Raw genomic sequence first — 20,051 nt, 5'->3', positions numbered from 1 at the left:
TACACTCATTTGCACAGAGAGTTAGGGAGGTGGTCTTGATCAGAACATCAAAACGAGGGATCCCTGGGTGGCGCAGCGGTTTAGCGCCTGCCTTTGGCCCAGGGCGTGATCCTGGAGACCCGGGATCGAATCCCACATCAGGCTCCCGGTGCATGGAGCCTGCTTCTCCCTCTGCCTGTGTCTCTGCCTCTCTCTCTCTCTCTCTCTGTGACTATCATAAAAAAATAAAAATTAAAAAAAAAAAAAAAAAAAAAAAAAGAACATCAAAACGAAAACTACAAGAAAACCTGGGGTAGTATGTTTGAGACATAAGTTAGAGCAAGTGCAAGGATGCTAAGTTGGACACAGGCTGGCATACTCTGAGAAAAAAAAATATAAACATCAAAACAGCCAGAGAGGCGGTGAGCTATAGGAGAGGCAAGCAGGGGCCAGCTTATGTATGGACTTCCAGACTAAGGAATGAATTTCATTTTATTCTAAGAGTACTAGAAAATTAATGCAAAGACAGTCCAGTTGGGTACTGGTTTAAAAAAAAAAAAACAGAAAAAACTAGACATTTTTTGTTTTTCTGCTTCCATATGTGAGGAAAAGGAATGCTAAAACTATACTCAAAGCATCAAATTTTTAATAAATATAAATAGAAGGGGATCCCTGGGTGGTGCAGCGGTTTAGCGCCTGCCTTTGGCCCAGGGCGCGATCCTGGAGACCCGGGATCGAATCCCACGTCGGGCTCCCGGTGCATGGAGCCTGCTTCTCCCTGTGCCTGTGTCTCTGCCTCTCTCTCTCTCTCTCTGTGTGACTATCATAAATAATAAATAAAAATAAAAAAAAAAGAAATAAAAGCTATAAATGTCCTTTAAAAAAATAAATATAAATAGAAGACTTTAAATCTTGAAAGTGCTTTATGGTTATTTTATTAATTTCAAATATTCATATATAACTTTGAAAAAAACTAGCTTAATATATGTAGAACCGTTATAAGACATAAACACTTATAACATTTCCTAGTAAAAAATGATCCTGTTTTCTGATAAAAGAAACCACTCCACAGTAAAACAACCCCCATTTCACACTACAATACTGAAAGAATTGCTTTTATCTATCATACTCAAGCTTGTTTGTTTACTCATGTGTTCTGGGGGTATTTGGCAAAGCTCCTAACCCAGATATGATTTATTTATGTTTATTCAGGTCCTTCAGCAACATTTAGTATAAATGCTATTCTCCTTTAGCTAGATGTTAAATTTACTAATTCTAAAGAAAGCCTATTCAAAGGAAACAACAATCTTCCAAGAAATTCAGTTCGTATTCCACTAGAAATACCTTAAGAGTGAAAAAATAAACATTTAAATTAAATCTGTCTACCAAGTCTTAGGTTAACACAACTGCTGGGTTTTATTACACCAAATAAAGCAACAGTGGACAGCTGCAGCAGATGCTTCAGGTAGACTTAGAGAAGTGTGGCAGTGTGAATGTAGAGGGAGTTAAAGGGAGAAGAGGGAAACGTGATATTAAAAGGTTTAGAAACTAAAAAGGATAAAATCTCAACTAATCCAATAAAGAAAAGCTATAGGAATTTATGGCAAATAGTTTCTGGATAGGCATATATATGCCACCAATGAAAATCTGGTGCAATTTGAATTTCCCCAAATTTTTGAAACTGTATTCTACTAAGAAGTTTGGCTCTCATGCAAATTTGCAGTCTTTATATATGCAGATGGCTGGGAATTTCTGTATTTGGAGGTAAGCATATTTAGTTGGTGTATTTTTTAACTAGTATTCTTGTGAGTTAAAAATGAATATCAGTTCACTGATGATTTAGTTCGTTGAATATATTGTTTGGTTAATCTTACAACATAACGTAATGCATATCTGGTATTCAATAGCATTTAGTTCCAGTTTTTTTTTTTTTTTTTTTTTTTTTTTTATGATAGTCACAGAGAGAGAGAGAGAGTCAGAGACACAGGCAGAGGGAGAAGCAGGCTCCACGCACCGGGAGCCCGACGTGGGACTTGATCCCGGGTCTCCAGGATTGCGCCCTGGGCCAAAGGCAGGCGCCAAACCGCTGCGCCACCCAGGGATCCCTAGTTCCAGTTGTTAATATGCTTTGTGTTGTGGTTCAAATCATCCACATCCCTATAGCTAAGGCAAAGTCATACAAATACTCCCTCCCCAATTTTCTTAGTAGAGTGATACTTCTTGATTTAAAAAACTTTGACCCCAGAGCATTATTTCACAGGTCTACTTTGATATTAAACACATACAATTCCCACTAAAGATTAATGGCACCTGGGATCCCTGGGTGGCGCAGCGGTTTGGCGCCTGCCTTTGGCCCAGGGAGCGATCCTGGAGACCTGGGATCGAATCCCACATCGGGCTCCTGGTGCATGGAGCCTGCTTCTCCCTCGGCCTATGTCTCTCCCTCTCTCTCTCTCTGTGACTATCATAAATAAATAAAAATTGAAAAAAAATTAAAAAAAAAAAGATTAATGGCACCTTTTATCATCAGCAGAACTTAGCTATTTCCTTCCTGCATTTTGAGTACTACTACTATAACTACTATTAAGCTTCAAGTAAATAGGAAAGTATATATATTCACTAATTTCTCTATGCTTGGTTTTGAAGCATTAATAAACAAATTCTGCAGAAAGTACTAAATACTAGACTACTGAATTTCTATGGCAGTGATTCTTACCATTTTATGATAGTGGATATTTAAAAATAATCTAAAGGAATTTATAAACATTCTCCAGAAAATTTCACATATACATAAATTTGGGGATTCACAGCTCTCCGTTTAAGAATTCCTATTCCAAATGGTCTCACCAAATAGAATGCAAGCTTCAAAACAGCAAAGACGACATTTCTTAAATTTCTCTGCATTTCCCTAGCAGGAAGTATCTGACATATATTAGAGATCTTAAGATATCTCTATTGTCATTTCATTATTATTTTCATTAATGAAATGTTTTTAATTAAAATGTAAAATATCTGAAAATGAACAAAAAAGTAAAATAAATTTAGGTAAAAATTGAGGACAATCCTTTTCAAAGAATAAAAAGAGCTAAGCTAAGATAATTAATGTTAATCTTAATGGCACTTAAATCCTACATAATTATTTTTATGATGTGTTTTTAAGACCCTAAAAAAGTTCACACTCTTAAGCAAGTCAGTTGGTTAAGTTACTTAGCAAATCTTTTATTCACAGATGTGAAGATAAAGTCTAAATCCTCCCTATATGAATCATATCTGATATTACAGCCAATGATTAATATATTATTAGGTTCAAATATAATATGTGTCCTTATTTAGAGGCATGCTAAAAGCTCCTAAAATAGGTTTATATAAAACTTTATTTTAAAAGCCAAGAAAGGGATCCCTGGGTGGTGCAGCGGTTTAGCCCCTGCCTTTGGCCCAGGGCGCAATTCTGGAGACCCGGGATCGAATCCCACGTCGGGCTCCCGGTGCATGGAGCCTGCTTCTCCCTCTGCCTGTGTCTCTGCCTCTCTCTCTCTCTCTCTCTCTGTGTGACTATCATAAATAAAAATTAAAAAAATAAAATAAAATAAAATAAAAGCCAAGAAAAAAAAAGCCAAGAAACTTAAACCTCAAACATAAAACTTAATAACTCTTGATAATCTTCCATAATGAGTCTGAATGGATGAGAATTTTATTTTTAATCCAAAGAACTGTTTTATAATAGTTTGATATAAATGTGAGATGACTGTAATAGAAATATTACAGTCATATAGACTGTAATATTCAGTCAAATAGAATATTCAAATATTCAGTCAAATAGAAATAATGAGCACAAATAACAGAAAACAAGATACTCATTTCAAACAAATTTGATACTCAATTCTTAAAAGAGATTCTGTTTAAGAAACTCAAAGTTAAGGAGTGCAAGCTAATGGTAAATAAGACTATTACAGGCACTTAAGAATAAAAAAAAAAGCAAGCCCATTTATTTGTACAATTTAGCAAACATTTACCAAACATTAAGCTATGCACTATGCACTAAGGATTAGATTTTTTAAATGAGGAAGGGTAAAACAAACAAACAAATAAATAAATGAGGAAGGGTAGGACATGAGAGTAGTCTGCCTTTGAAAAGCCCCCCAAAAAAACTAGAAATAGAAGTTCCTCAACATGGGGCACCCAGGTGGCTCAGTTGGTTAAGCATCTGCCTTTGGCTCAGGTGGTGATCTCAGGGTCCTGGGATTGAGCCCCATTTTGGGCTCCCTGCTCATGGAGGCCTGCTTCTCCCTCTCCCTTTGCCCCTTCTCCTGCCCCCTGTTCATTCTTGCACTTTCTCTGAAATAAATAAAATCGTTAAAAAAAAAAGTTGTTCCTCAACATTATATAGGACATTTATTATTTAAAAAAAAGTTGTTCCTCAACATTATATAGGACATTTATTTATTTATTTAAGATTTTTATTTATTTATTCATGAGAGACACACACACATAGAGAGGCAGAGACACAGGCAGAGGGAGAAGCAGGCTCCTTGCAGGGAGCCCGACATCGGACTCGATCCCGGGTCTCCAGGATCATGCCCTGGGCCAAAGGCGGCGCTAAACTGCTGAGCCACCTGGGCTGCCCTATATAGGACATTTATTAAAAACCCACAAATGACATCATATTCAAGGGTGAAAGACTGAAAGCTTTCACCATTAAGATGAGAAATAAGACAAGGATGCTTTCACCATTACTATTTCATGCTGTACTGGAAATCCGATCAGTAGAGTTAAGTAAGAAAAAAAATAACATCATGCATCAGAATAAGTAGTAAAACTATCTCTATTTGCAGATGACATAACTCTAAGATGTAGAAAACCTCAAAGAATGAAGAAAAAACTACCAGAGCTAATAAATCAGGAAAGCTGCAGGGTCAAGATCAACCCACAAAAATCAACTGTGTTTCTATACACCAGCAGTGAACAATCTAAAAAGGATATTAAGAATACAATTCCACTTATAATACAATCCAAAAGAATAAATTTTCTTACTGAGAAATAAATTTAACCCAGGAAATGATTTGTACACCAAAAACTACAAAACAGTGCTAAGGATGTTAATGGAAACTAATTAAATGAAAAGACTTACATTCATGGATTAGGAGACTTAATATTGTTAAGAGGGCAATCCTCCCCGAAGTCATCAATATATTCAATATAATCCTAATCGAAATACAAATGGGCCATTTTGCTAAAATGGAAAAAAAATTACAACGGGCCTCAAATAGAAAAAATAATATTGAAAAAGAAAAAACAAAATTATAGGACGCCCACTACCTTTTTCAAAACTTACTACAAGGTTATGGTCATTAAAACAGGGTGGTACTATCATAAAGATAGACATTGAGGCCAAAGGAACAGAAGTGGGTACAGAAATAAACCCAAATATTGATGGCCAGCTGATTTCTGACAAGAGTGCCAAGACCATTCAACAGGGGAAACAATAGTCTCTTCAACGAATGGTGCTGGGACAACTGGATAATAACCACATGCAAAAGAATGAAGTTGGATCCCTACCTCATTCTATATAAAAAAAAATTAACAAAAAAGGGATCAATAATTTAAATATAAGAACTAAAACTAGAAAACTTGTAGAACACAGCATAGGGGTAAATGTTCTACCATGGATTTGGTAAAGGACTCAGATTTGACACCAAAAGCATGAGCAAAAAAACAAAACAATAAACTTATTGTTTAAAATCATAAAAATCAAATCAAATCAAAGGACATTATCAAGAAAGTAACACAATTTATAGAATGGGAGAAAATACCTACATATCATATATCTGATAAGGGTTTAGTATCAAGAATATATAAAGGACTCTCATAAATCAACAACAAAAAGACAAACAGCTGGATTAAAAACTGAGCAAAAGGGCAGTCCTGGTGGCGCAGCGGTTTGGCGCCGCCTGAAGCCTGGGGTGTGATCCTGGAGACCCGGGATCGAGTCCCACATTGGGCTCCCTGCATGGAGCCTGCTTCTCCCTCTGTGTCTCTGCCTCTCTCTCTCTGTGTGTCTATGAAAAAATAAATAAAACCTTAAAAAAAAAAAGCAACTGAGCAAAAGACTTCAGTATCTATACAAAGACCACAAGCACATTAAAAGACATTCAACATTATTAGCCATTCAGAAATGCAAATCCAAACCACAATGAGATGATACTTTATAGCTACTAGGATGACCATAATAAAAAAAAAAAAACAGAAAATAAAAAGTGTTGCCAAGGATGTGAAGAAATAGGAACGCTTGTTTATTGCTGATGGGAATGTAATATATTGCAAATACGAAAAATAGTTCAGCAGTCCTTCAAGAATTTGAACACAGAACTGCCATAACTTTGCAGTTCTAATCCTAGGTATATACTTATAAAAATGAAAAAATTTGTCCACACAGAAACTTGTACATAAATGTTTATATCAGCATTAATCATAATAGCCAAAAGGTAGAAACCATCTAAATGTTTATCAGTGGATGAATGTATAAGCAAAATGTACATACACATATAATGGGATATGAGTCAGACATAAAAAAGAATGAAGTACTGATACATGCTATAACATGGATACACCCTGAAAATATTATTCCAGGTGAACGCCACTGGACTATTCAGAAAAGGCAAACACATAGGGAGAAAACTGATTATCTGTTAATAGGAGATGAAGGGAGGAAGAAATAGGGAGTGATTATTTAATGAGTATGAGGTGTTCTGTGTTAATAAAAAGTTTTGAAACTATAAGGGAGGTGATGGTTGCATAACACTGTAAATGCACTAAATACCACTAAATGGTTAAGTGAATTTCACATCAATATTTTAAAAAAGTATCATTGTGAAAAAGAATGGAGGGGTGGGGGAAGGATGAAAGTAGTCTGCCTCTGAAGAGCCCAAATGTTCTCAACACAATGCAATAATAGCTGAATTGAGAACTAATGATTTATACCAAGTACTAGTGTAGTACGCAGAATAATGGCCCCCTAAAGATGTCTACATTGTAATCCCTGCGACATAGGAATATGTTAAGTTACAGAGCAAAGGAGAATTAAGACAGCAAATCAGTTCACCTTAAAATAGGGAGTTATTCTGATTACCTTTGTGGGCCCCCCATGTAATTACAAGAGTCCTTACTGGCAGAAGAGAAGGGAAGATGTGTCAGAATCAGCATGGTTAAGATATAAGAAAGACTTCACTGGCTATTGCTGGCTTGCAGATGGAAAGAGATCATGAACCAAGGAATGTGGATAGCTTCTGGTAGCTGAAAAAGGCAAGGAAATGGATTGTCCTCTAGAGTCACCAGCAGGAACACAGCCCTGATGACACTCTGATTTTGGCACAATGAGACCCATTTGAGATTTCTAATCTCCAAGACCATATGATAATAAGTTTGTGCTTTTTAAGTCACTAAATCTGTGGTAAATTGTTACAGCAGCAATAAGAAACTACTACAGATCTTGGTAACCTAGACGTGGGATGCTCCTATAACAAACACCTAAAAATGTGAAATTGGTTCTGGAAATGGGCAGTGGGCAAGAGGCTAGAATTTTCACGAGCATGATTTTAAAAAGCGTAGACTGCTTCAACAGCCTTTTAGCAGGAATATGGATATGAATAAGTGAGGACTCAAGGAATTCTGAAGCACAGTAGAGAACACATGGTCACATTAGAAAATTCCGACAGTCATGAGCAGACTGATGGTAAAAACATGGACATGGGGTGTCTCTAGTGAGGACTCAAGAAAACGAGGAATGTGTTACTGGAAACCATAGGAAAGGGATCAATATTATTATGGAAGAAAGCTTAGCAAAACTGTATCCTATAGTTATGCTGAAAGCCACATTTAAAAAAAAGTTTTCTTTCTTTTTTTTTTTTTTTTTTCTAAATAGACTCCACACACCCAGTGTGGAACTTAACATAGGGCTTTAACTCATGACCCTGAAGGTCAAGACCTGAGTGGAGATCAAGAGTTGGACCCTCTAACCAACTGAGCCACCTGGTGCCCCTAAAAGCCAGAGTTAAAAGAAATGAACTTGAATATTAAGCTTAGGAGATTTCCAAAGTATTGGAGGTGTGGACTGGTTTCTTCTTGGTGTTTATATTAAAATGTGAGAGACATAATTAAGGGAAGAAATGGTCAACAAAAAGGAACCAGAAAGAAAGAAAAAAAAGGAACCAGGACTTAATAGTTGAAGAAATTTTCATTCTATCCAGAGTGTCAAAGACACTAAGATTGAGATTCACAAAAAGCGGCTCTATTTAAAAAAACAAAAACAAAAACAAAAAAAGGGGGGGGGCATAGATGGACAACATTTTTGCTAATACCCCAGAGAGGTGCGAAATAGTCTTTAAAAGATGAAGTATGCAACTCATAGGTCCCTTCAGCTTTCTCAGCAGAAGTCCAAACAGCAATGGGATCAACAAGAAGAAAACGTGGAGGATCCTCTTATCTAATGGAGTGAATCCCTGTGTCAGAGGGGGGAGATCCACAAGATTTTCTGACAACTTTAAACAAAAACACTGCCAGCTTGGAACTTAAAAGGACAGAGACAGTACAAAATGAAAGGCTGTCAGACCCCCAAAATTCTACAAACAAGAAATAGGCTGACAAAGCTACTCAGCTACAAATATATGCTAACCTTAACAAAAAAGAAACCTTTGTGAAAAAGACTCCGAGGAAAGACCCTTGTGTCCAGAAGGCGGAGCCATAGCCCTAGAAAATTATTACTAGACTTTGAGACCAAATGGGAATTTGCCTGGATGGATTTTAAAACTACTTGGGAGCAGTGACTCCTTTTTTTTTTTTCCTGTTTGAACAGGAATGTCTGTTATCCTATGCCTGTCCGCACCCTTCTATTTGTGAAGAGAGAAGTTGTTTCTTTCTTTTTTTTTTTTTTAAAGATTTTATTTATTTATTCATAGACACAGAGAGAGAGGCAGAAGATTTTATTTATTTATTCATAGACACAGAGAGAGAGGCAGAGACACAGGCAGAGGGAGAAGCAGGCTCCATGCAGGGAGCCCGATGTGGGACTTGATCCCGGGTCTCCAGGATCACACCGCAGGCTGCAGGAGGCACCAAACCGCTGCGGATTTTGAAACTACTTGGGAGCAGTGACTCCTTTTTTTTTTTTTTTTCCCTTGTTTGAACAGGAATGTCTGTTATCCTATGCCTGTCCCCACCCTTCTATTTTGTGAAGAGAGAAGTTGTTTCTTGAGGTTGACAGATTAAGAATTGCGTTTTGGGGTGGATTATACTGATTCTCACCCATATCTGATTTAGGTGAGATACAGAAGATTTGAGCTGATGAAATTTTGGATGTTGGTTTGATGCTGTAACTGGGTTGGGATGTAATTATAATTGGGACGTAGGGTTGATTCTTCTGGGGATGCTGGGATAGGATGAGTGTACTTTACAAGTGGGAAAGAGGTGGATCTTGGATCAGAGGGAAGACAGGCAGAATACTGGCTTCCAAAGGTACCACATCCTAATCTTTGAAATTTGTGAATATGTTACCTTACATAGCAAAAGATTAAGTGGGATTAAGGTTGCTAATTAACTGACCATAACATAAGGTGATTATCCTGGATAATACAGCTATGAGTATACAGAGCAAAGAAAACAATTTTTTATCTGAAAAATACAAGGAAAAGACACAGAAAAGATAACATCTGAGCCTGATCAAAGAGGAGCAGCAGAGGGAAGCCAGGAAGAAGAAACAGGGCATAAGAGGCATCATGGTGACCCAAGTATACAGCATGTAGATACACAAGCAAAAAGAAAAATCAGGGCACAGTGTAGATTAAGGAAATTCTACTGATAGCTAAGAGTTTTAACGAGAGATCAATGCTAGAGTGCCTGGATGGTTTGGTCAGTTAAGCATGTGACTCTTGGGCTTAGGCTCAGGACATGATCTCACGGCCATGGGACTGAGCTCCACATCAGGCTCTACACACAGATGGGGAGTCTGGTTGAAGACACTCTCTCTCCCTCTGCCCATTCACCCCCTCTCCAAAATTAATACATAAATCTTAAAGAAAAAAAAATCAATGCTGAATTTTCTGTCATGTTTTTTGTTCTGGCATCTATTAAGATATTCATATTATCTTTCTCCTTACATGGAAAATTACAGATTTTTAAAACGTTAAACCAACCCTGCATACTCAAAATAAATCCAACTTGGTCTTGATAAATTATCACTTTTTTTTATATATTATATGTTGGATTACTAATATTTTATTTAAGATTTTTACATTTGCCTTTATATAAATTGAGATTAGCCTATAGCTTTCCTTCTTTGTAACATCTTTGTTAAATTCTGACACCTAGATTATGCTGGTCTTATAAAATAAGTTGGAAGTATTTCTGACTCAGCTATTCTTTTTTAAAAAAAAGTTTTTCAAAAGACTGGCACTATTTCTTCCTTAAATGGATGTTACAATTCATAAATGACTTGTACCTGGAGTTTTAATTTTTCAAAAAAGATTTTAGAGAGTGAGGGCGAGAGAGACAAGAGGGAGAGTAACTTTAGCGGACTTCTTGCTGAGCTTTGAAGTGGGGCTCAATCTCATGACCCTGAGATCACCACCTGAGCCACGAAACCAAGAGTCAGATGCTCAATTGCATCACCCAGGGGCACCTGGATTTTTAATTTTTTAATTACACAGTTTCTTTAATAGTCACAAAACTATTTAGATTTTTGTTTCTTCTAATGTCAATTCTGTTGAGTTAGATTTTTCTAGAAATTTATCCATTTCACAAAAATTTGAAATTTAAGCCATTTATGTTTTGTTTTTCTTAAAATACCTGTAGACACTAGTAAGATTTCAGTTTTCATGCCTAATTATGATTGTTTTATCTCTTTTCAATTTTATTAGCTGTTTTGTTTTGGAATAAAACATACATTTTTTGGATTGGTTGATTCTCTGTATTGTATACATTTATTTCTTGTGTCATTAATTTCTGCTCTTATTTTTTCCCCTCTACCTTCTTAGGTTAATTTTTATTTATAAGTGTGTTGAAATCTATTATGACTTGTGCATCTGTCCATATCTCCTTAAAATACTGTCAATTTTTCATTTATCTTGAGGCCATGTTATCACATGCATACAAATTTAGAATTACTATATGTTCCTGGTGATTTGAGCCACTTACAGTTACAAAATAACCACTTTATCATTTTTTGCCTTAAAATTTACTGTATCTCATATAATAAGCTTTCTTTTGGTTGGCATTTACCTGGAGTATTTTCTTCTAAACTTATATTCCCAGTGTACTTTTTCTTTTACTTTAGCTACTTTTAAGAATTTTTTCTCTTTGCCTTGATTTTCCTGAAATTTCATTATGATGTGTGTTTCTTTTTATCCATCCTACTTGGAATTCTCTGGCCTCTGTGAATCTATAGACAGATCTTATTCATCTGCTTTAAAATATTCTCAGTTATTATCTAATCTTCAAATATTGCTTCTGCTCCATTCTTCTCTGGTCCAGTGACTGGTCTGGTAATAATTTTAGGTTAAAAGATGGTAAGATACCTTCAAATAATTATGAACCTAAACTGTAAAACCAGTGAAAAAACAAACTGTCTTGAGAATGAAGGTAAAATAAAATTAGTTCCATACCAAGAAAAAAGTGAAAGGTGTCATTACTAATATATCCACAGTAAAAAATAAATAAATAAATAAAATGAAAAGATTTTTTAAAAATCTAAAGCGTATTTCTTAGGCAGAAAGATCTTATTAGGTATAAAATCAAAGATGTAAGAATAAATGAAGAGCAAAAGAAATGATAAATATGTAAGTAACATTTAGATAAACACAGACTATACCAGACACAAATGTTTTTACATATGGGTGTGTCTCTGACAGAAAATCAAATAAGCAAAAATTGAGCAAATAAATAAAAAGGAAAAAGAAAGGGAGAGAGATGAGGCAGGATAAATCAACAGCACAAAGATAGGCCAAATTCAAGTCCCAATAAATAAGTAAATACATCAAATAAAAATAGATTGAATGCTCCAATGCAAGATTTTTCAGACATGATTTAAAAAGAAAAATCAACTAAACATCTGTCAAAATCCATAAAATGTGTACTACACCAAAAGTGAATTTTAATGATGTACCAATGCAGGTTTATCAATTATAACAAATGTACCACTGTGGTTCAGGATATGGATAGTGATGGAGGTTGTGTGTGGGGACAGGGTGTATATGTAAACTCTCTGGTACTTTCTGCTCAATTTTGCAATACACTAAAACTGCTCTAAAAATAAATTTTATTAACTAAAAAGTTTATTATGTCACTTACAAGACAAGTAATCCACTAAGTAATTTTATGGTATATAATTTTGATTTAAAATTAAAGCTTTAAAAATGAGGAAACATAGTGACTTCTCTAAAGCTTCCTTAATATAAAAAAGGTAAAATATTACTGTTCACTCTGCAATCATCCTCTGTGAAATATGAAATACATAAATAAAACGAAGTATCATTAAAATATATTTAACAGGAGGTCAAAATCTTGGTTAAGATTAATTAATTATGATTAATTTAGACATCCAAAGATAATATTAATGCAAACTACTTTGAATAATAAAGTATTTATGACTAAAATTAGAAACTACTACCTAAAAACCCAGACCAAATCTTGCTGGTAGTTAAAAATTAGTTCAGAAAAAAAAAAAAAAATTAGTTCAGAGCCAGGAACCACTCAAGTACTCTAACACTAACGTATTACCTGATATCATCCTTACAACACTATGATATAGGTACTTTTACAGGAGGAAACAGAGGCTCAAAGAAGTGAAGTAAAACAGCTTACCAAAAATAACAACCTGAAAGAGTCAAGGATGGATGCTATATCTGTCTATAACACTCAAAGTCCTAACTACTTACTACATGTAGTAACTTCATTTTCTTTCTTTTTTTTTTTTTTTAAAGATTTTATTTATTTATTCATGAGAGGCACAGAGAAAGAAGGGGGGCGGGCAGAGAGACAGGCAGAAGGAGAAGCAGGCTCCATGCTGAGAACACGACATGGGACTGAATCCTGGGTCTCCAGGATCACACCCCGGGCTGAAGGTGGCGCTAAACCACTGAGTCACCAGGGCTGCCCGTAACTTCATTTTCTACATTAATTTCTTGATAGAAAAATAATTCATGGTTTCTAGTCTAATTATACTAGATGTTCTGCACATATACTAATGTCCTAGTTACCACTAAACAATGATTCAAAAGGAATTTTTAGTAACATTTGCTGAGTATAGTTGCTAAAAATAAACTATAATATATGAATCAAAGTGCTTCTGGGGCCCATGAGTGGCTCAGTCAGTTGAACATCTGACTCTTGATTTCGGCTCCAGTCTTGATCTCAGGGTCTTGGGATCCAGACCTGTTTTGGGCTCCCTTCTCGGTAGGGAGTCTGCTGGAGATTCTCTCTTTCCCTCTCCCTCTCATCTCCCTCCCCCCATTCGTGCATATGCTCTCCCTAATAAATAAATAAATCTTAAAAAAATGCTTCTATGGCTTTTTTCCCTATTTAAATATGCATTTGTATAAAGATGCAGTCAAACTTTTATGTAGTATCACTTCATTTGCCATTCCAAGAATACACAGCAGTTTAACTTCAAAGTTAGTTCTCAGTCAACATATAATAAAGTGCGGGTGGAACTGAGACACATCTATGATTATTAAACTATAGTTGGGGCTGTTAAGCATCTTGGAAGACAAGTAAGCAAAATACCTGTGACAAACTAGAAAAATGATCTACTAAGAAGGAGAAAATGAAAGTCAATCAAATCCTTATGTACCATAATTTAGCATTTACTGACCACTTTCCATTTGTCAGAAAACTGTGCTACATATTGGGAACATGAAGATAAAAGTGAGATAAGTGCTGCATATAGAACAGGCACATACAAAAGGCTTTGGGCACCTAACCTGAGGGGAAATGGGGGAGAAAATGGGAAGAAAAAATAATAATCAGAGATGGCTTCCTACTGAAACTGCTTTACGAGCCAAGCCTTAAATGATGAATAGGCAATGAGACAGGTAAAGAAAGGCAAGGAACAAGATGCAAAAAGGCACAGAAACAAGAAAGCCTAATCCATTTAGAGAACTAAAAGAGTTTAACATAAGATACACAGGGTAGATGCTGGAAGTGAAGTGAAAGAGTAAAATAAGGCCTATGAAGAGTCCTTCATGAAGGTGAAGTTTATCTTGAAGGCCAGTGAAGGAAGTTAAACATGAAACTGACACAAAGAGACACAGAAGAAACAGTAATCTAGGTTAAAAAAAAAAAAAAAAAAAAAAAGGGCAGCTGGGGTGGCTCAGTGGATTAGCGCCGCCTTCAGCCCAGGTGTGATCCTGGAGACCTGGGATCGAGTCCCACGTCGGGCTCCCTGCATGGAGCCTGCTTCTCCCTCTGCCTGTGTCTCTGCCTCTCTCTCTATCTCTCATAAATAAATTTTAAAAATCTTAAAAAAAAAAAGAGAGATGAGGTCCTATACCGAGACAATGGCAATGAAGACAGATAAATACAAAATGCCATAGAAACAGAACAAGAGAAAGAGAAACATCTGTGATGTTTTATGGAGTGTCTAATGGAGTAAATGGTGATGCTGTGACTGAAGAGAACAGAGGGCACTATCATATTACCTTAAAGTGATAAAGTAACTCCTATCCTTCAGGGGTCAAGGAAAAAATTTTAGGAGGAAATACCTAGTATGGGATTTAAAAGATGAACAGGAATTAAGAGCAATGTGTTGGGGTTTGAAAGTTGGCAGTGAAGGGCAGGCACTGGTTAATGACAAAAGATGAGGCTAGAGTGGTCAGAAGATGCCAGATCAAAAATGCTTTAAGAAGTCATCTTAGGGATGCCTGGGTGGCTCAGTGGTAGAGCGTCTGCCTTTGGCTCAGGTCATGATCTCTGGTCCAGGAATCAAGCCTCAAATTGGGCTCCCTGTGAGGAGCCTGCTTCTCCCTCTGTGTCTCTGCCTCTCTCTCTCTCTGTCTCTCTCATGAATAAATAAATAAAATCTTTAAAGAAAAAAAAAAAAAAAGGGAAGAGAATGAAAGGATGTTTTGCAAAAATGACTCTGACTGCAAAATGAAAATGAACTGGATTGCTAACCCAAAGCTGAAAGGAGAGGTAGGAAAAAAAATAACCCAAGTAAGAGAGGATAGTAACCTGAGTTAGAATGTCAGTGGAGTCAGGTGTCAGTGGGGACTTATATAAGTGGATACACTTGAGATATAGAAGGATTGTTGTCTGGTAGGAGTGGAATTAAAGCTAACACACAGTGTATTTCTATATAACCACTCATCTACCCTTTATTAAGCAATAAATTTACTAATTTACTAAAAGTAAATCATTTGCTAGTTTTTTAAAAAAATCAATAGGTGAATGTCTTAATTCCAATTTACAAAAGGCCCCCAAGACTAGAAAAAAGTCTGAAGACTAGAGATTTTGAGATGGATTTTGAAAAATAAGATTATTACCATCTATTTATTAAAGAAAATAATAAAAATGGATTAAGAAAAATAAATGAAAAAACAAAACAAAAAAAAACCAAAAACAGAAAAATAAATGAAATCCTGATCTAAAATATTAAGGATGATAATAAAAATCTGGCATGTGGATCTGAAAGGATGGTAGTGCCATTTACTAATAGAGAAAACAAAGGAAAAGGCAAGAGGTATAGATGTGGATGTGTAGATGAGTGTGAGTGTGTGTAGACAGATTGGAACAGGAATGATAACAGTAAATAGTTTTTGTTTTTTTCTGTGTTTTTAGTAAATGCAGTTTTGAAAAGGCTATATTAGAGCACTTAAGTACTGATAACAACCAACCAAGGATATGACATTGAGAACTGAGCTATATTTAATATTCAAGAGAGAAAAGTGGACTGAAGACAGAAACTTGGATATAAGCAGCATCTATGTAGTAACTGAATCTTTGAGAGTAGCTAATTTTCAAGTAGAATATGTAGAGTAGGAAGTAAGATGGCTAAGACAGATTCTTACAAATTGGAAAAAAAAAAATTTTTTTACAAATTGGTAGTGTAAATACTGTCCATAGAAAAGACTGAGAAAATGAGCCAGAGGAGTTAAAATGAAAATTAGGAGATCAAAGTATTTCAAAAACTAAAGGTAAGAAAAGAGTCTTTTGGGAAAAGCTAAGTCAACAATACTCTATGCTGCCAAGTTAAAAAACTCTCAAATGTCTATAGCATTGAGCATCAAAAAGATAGTTGATCTTTAAAAGGCAATTTCATTTAGGAAAGGAGAAAATGGAAACTGAGACAGAAGAAAGACTGGCAAGTCTTTCAAGAAACCTGGTTATAAAGATGACAGAATATGGCAACTGGAGTAGAGGGATATATAATTGAAGCAGAGTTTTTTTGTTTCATTTTGTCTTCTAGAAGGAAGGAACCAGTAGAGAAAAAAAAGGTTGACAATGTAAGATAATGGGAGTATTGACAGAAGAGTCCCTCATGTAGCAGGGTTTGGGAATCAAAGCACAGATGAGGGCAGCCCGGGTGGCTCAGCAGCTTAGCGCTGCCTTCAGCCCAGAGCCTGATCCTGGAGACCCAGGATCGAGTCCCATGTCAGGCTCACTGCATAGAGCCTGCTTCTCTCTCTGCCTGTGTCTCTGCCTCTCTCTCTTCTCCCTCATAACTAAAAAAAAAAACAAAAACAAAAAAAGCACAGATGAAACATTACCTTTCAACAAAAGGAAAAAAAAGAATACATCCACATAAAAATATCAAACAGGGTGTGTGTGTGTGTGTGTGTGTGTGTGTGTGTGTGTGTATTTTCTACTCAAATAAACTTAAGTTCTTGCAGAACAAAAAATTTTATGTTTGGACATCTGTAAATTGAAATTTTAACAATGGTCTTCTATGTGGATGGGATCATGGTCTATGTTGTTTTATATTTATATTTATATTCTTTCATATTTTTCCAATTTTCTATGTATTATAAGCATTTAATTATTAAAAATCTCTTTGCTCCTTGAACTATAAAGAGCAGTTAATCATTAATGCAGAAAATTGAGAAAATAAATAAAAAGCAGAAAGGGAAAAAACAATACCTATAATCTACCAATGTACTGCTTCCAAAGGATGAGAAAATAAATGTCAGTTATATTACTTAATATTCTCTCAGAAAAAGGAACATTAAAAAAAAAAAAAGAAAGAAAAAGAAAAAGGAACATTAATGGAAATACTGAATTGAGATCTTCAAAACTACTACTGACTCTATCATTCCTCTTAGCTACTAAATCTTCATTTTAAAAGGGGATTAAATGGGCAGCCCTGGTGGCGCAGCGGTTTAGCACCGCCTGCAGCCCGGGCTGTGATCCTGGAGACCTGGGATCGAGTCCCATGTCAGGTTTCCTGCATAGAGCCTGCTTCTCCCTCTGCCTATGTCTCTGCCTCTCTCTCTCTCTCTGAATGAATGAATAAATAAATAAATCTTTAAAAAATAAATAAAAGGGGATTAATAAGTCTCCACTTACAAAGGCTGAATTCAGATTATTTGGAGATTAGTGATTTAGACATAAATTTTAATACTGCCTTCCTTCCTGGCCGTAACTATTTTTAGTATTTAGGTATTAGTGTAAATATATATAACATCTAACATTCATGCTCACTGGCAACGATTTAAAAAAAGGAAAATTAAAATTGGAGGCTTACAGTTGTGGTAAATTTGGTCTAACAAAGGGATCATTCTCTGCTCCATTGACTGCTTTGTTTTTCCTTTGTTTTGGTTCAGAATTGGTAGAGGGTGCCTGAGAATTATTAGCTGTAGGAGGTTTGCGTTTGGCTAGAAGTTTCCTTTGCCTTTCAATATCTTCCCTTTGCTGATTCACCCATTCTTGTTGCCTGTATAAAAATAAATGTAAAAAACCATATTAACTTTTCATTACTCTTCACAGTTAAAACATAAAAATACATTAACATGAAAAAGCATATAACATAAACAAAAATTATCATTCTATCTTTTTGAACCTACTCATACTCACTGTCCAGGTCTCATCTGAAGCATTCATTTCTAAATTCCCTAAATCCCCTGAACTAGGGAAAGATGTGTTGCTATATATAATTGCATGGTACATTTGTAGATCTCCATTTCCTTCTTCCTAGTATCATTCCTACAGATACTTGATTAGAATATGTCTCTAGACTACATATTCTAGACTACATCACTGCATGAGAAAGGAGACCATATCTATTTTATATCTTCTTATACCTAGTGCCCAACATAATTACCAGTCATACTAAGAATTCAGTAAAAATTTGCTCGATGAAATAAATGGGTATTAAAATAAAGAACAGAGGTAAGCACAGAGTATATTTTAAACATGCACCTCATTACTTTGTTTTTGCAGAAAAACTTAAAAAGACAAATACAAGTTTAATTAAGCATTATTTTCTAAATTTATTTTTGTGAAAAAGATTTTGGGACTATGCAAGCGTTACTTTGAAATGAAACAAAAAGTTGACCCAAATATAAGAAATTTATAAAGAAAGAAAGAATTTTGATAATTTGAAGGAAATTTTTAAAAAATGAAGGGAAACAAGAAAAATTAGCTTGGCTTTGAAAAATGAGCAATTAATAAAAGGTAAAAATATTACTGCTTCCCATTCAAGAATCTAAAGCTTACTAACTGTAACAACTACTAAATATCATGTCTATTATAAAAAATACAGGTTAGAGATTTCAGCAATTTGACCAGAGCAAGAATAGGTAGCAGTGAAGTTTTCTTTCTTTTTTTTTTTTTTTAAAGCAGTGAAGCTTTTTAAATCTATCCCATCACACAACTTGTTCTCATAGTAACCATGTTCCCTATTAGGTCACCTCAACATACTAAGTAACAATTTTAAAAATTCTACGTGGTTATGATACTTAGATTTTAAACAAGTGTTTCAATTCCTTGCCTCCTCACTCCCACTCAAAGCAGAACTACAGAACTACTCAGCTGACCCCAAATTGGCTTTACACACATTGCCTGTTCCTATGGTTCTAGCCAGACAGTAGTAAAATATGGCCACAATGAAAGAATCGACAGCCACCTAGACAGGAGAGTCTAAGGGGGGAGAAAATTCAAGAATAGCAAAGCAAGAACAGGAGTTTAATCCAGTTTTTCTTTGGAAGAAGAAATTAATACCTTCATTTTACTAAAAAAGTTAATTTTTAAAGCTAGTTTAGAGCACAATCAAGATGGTATAAATGAAAATAAATAGCAATAACCCTAATGTTGAAAATCCTAATGGAAAGTAAAGAATGATTGAAATGAATACAAAGATAATATCTGATTATTCAGGAATGACTACATAATTTAGAGATTATTAATATTATTAATATTTATTTCCCTTCTCATCCAACTACTTTTATCACTGATAAACTATTTAACATACGCTGATAAGCAGCTTGATTTAAATTCCACATATATAACACACTGTAGGCCCTCAATACAAGAAATGCAAGTTAGTATTTAAAAACTAGATTACTTGTTTTTTATAAAAGGATAGAACTTGGGAATAGCCAGACTGAAGAAATGCATACCACAAGGTATGGGGCAAAGGTATGAGGCTTCTCTGGCTCTCTCCAATTGCACCACTCTCCCCAAATCTCCTTATGTTCTCCAACCCAGAATCTCCAATTTTGCTCTTTTTTGATAGCTCAATGAAGAAATTTTTGCTACAAACAGTTTATATTTTAAATTTGTATTTATGGTTACATTATGTCCTATTTCATTATCAGGATAACTGTAGATCTGGGCTTAGTAGCAGAAGTTCTTGCTTATTGAACACTCATAAATCATGGTTTCTATCTCAAATGTATCTCCTATTCTCTACTTTCACTGTATTTTAGTTCAAGGATAATCATCTTTCATTTGGACACCTCAGGTGTCAATAATTTATCCTCTTTCCAATATTAGTCCCACATTATCACCAGTTTCTTTCTAAAACTCAATTATGAAAATACACACTATGTACAAGCCTTTAATAACTCCGTGTCATCCACAGAATTAAAGCC

The 20,051-nt window shown here is 35.2% G+C and overlaps 1 protein-coding gene across 4 annotated transcripts in view; it reads right to left on the bottom strand.

Annotated features, from left to right (window-relative positions):
• TLK1 (tousled like kinase 1) overlaps positions 1–20,051 on the bottom strand; it is a 147,604-nt gene that overhangs the window by 33,305 nt on the left and 94,248 nt on the right. For all 4 annotated transcript variants that reach the window (XM_077883195.1, XM_077883197.1, XM_077883196.1 and 1 more), the window contains one exon: positions 17,705–17,893. In XM_077883195.1, the coding sequence (XP_077739321.1) occupies positions 17,705–17,893 (189 nt within the window). The remainder of the gene's footprint in view (positions 1–17,704; positions 17,894–20,051) is intronic.

Source organism: Canis aureus, chromosome 34 (genome assembly GCF_053574225.1).
Source record: "Canis aureus isolate CA01 chromosome 34, VMU_Caureus_v.1.0, whole genome shotgun sequence".
Classification (NCBI taxonomy): domain Eukaryota; kingdom Metazoa; phylum Chordata; class Mammalia; order Carnivora; family Canidae; genus Canis; species Canis aureus.
This window is presented reverse-complemented; position numbering and strand designations above follow the sequence as displayed.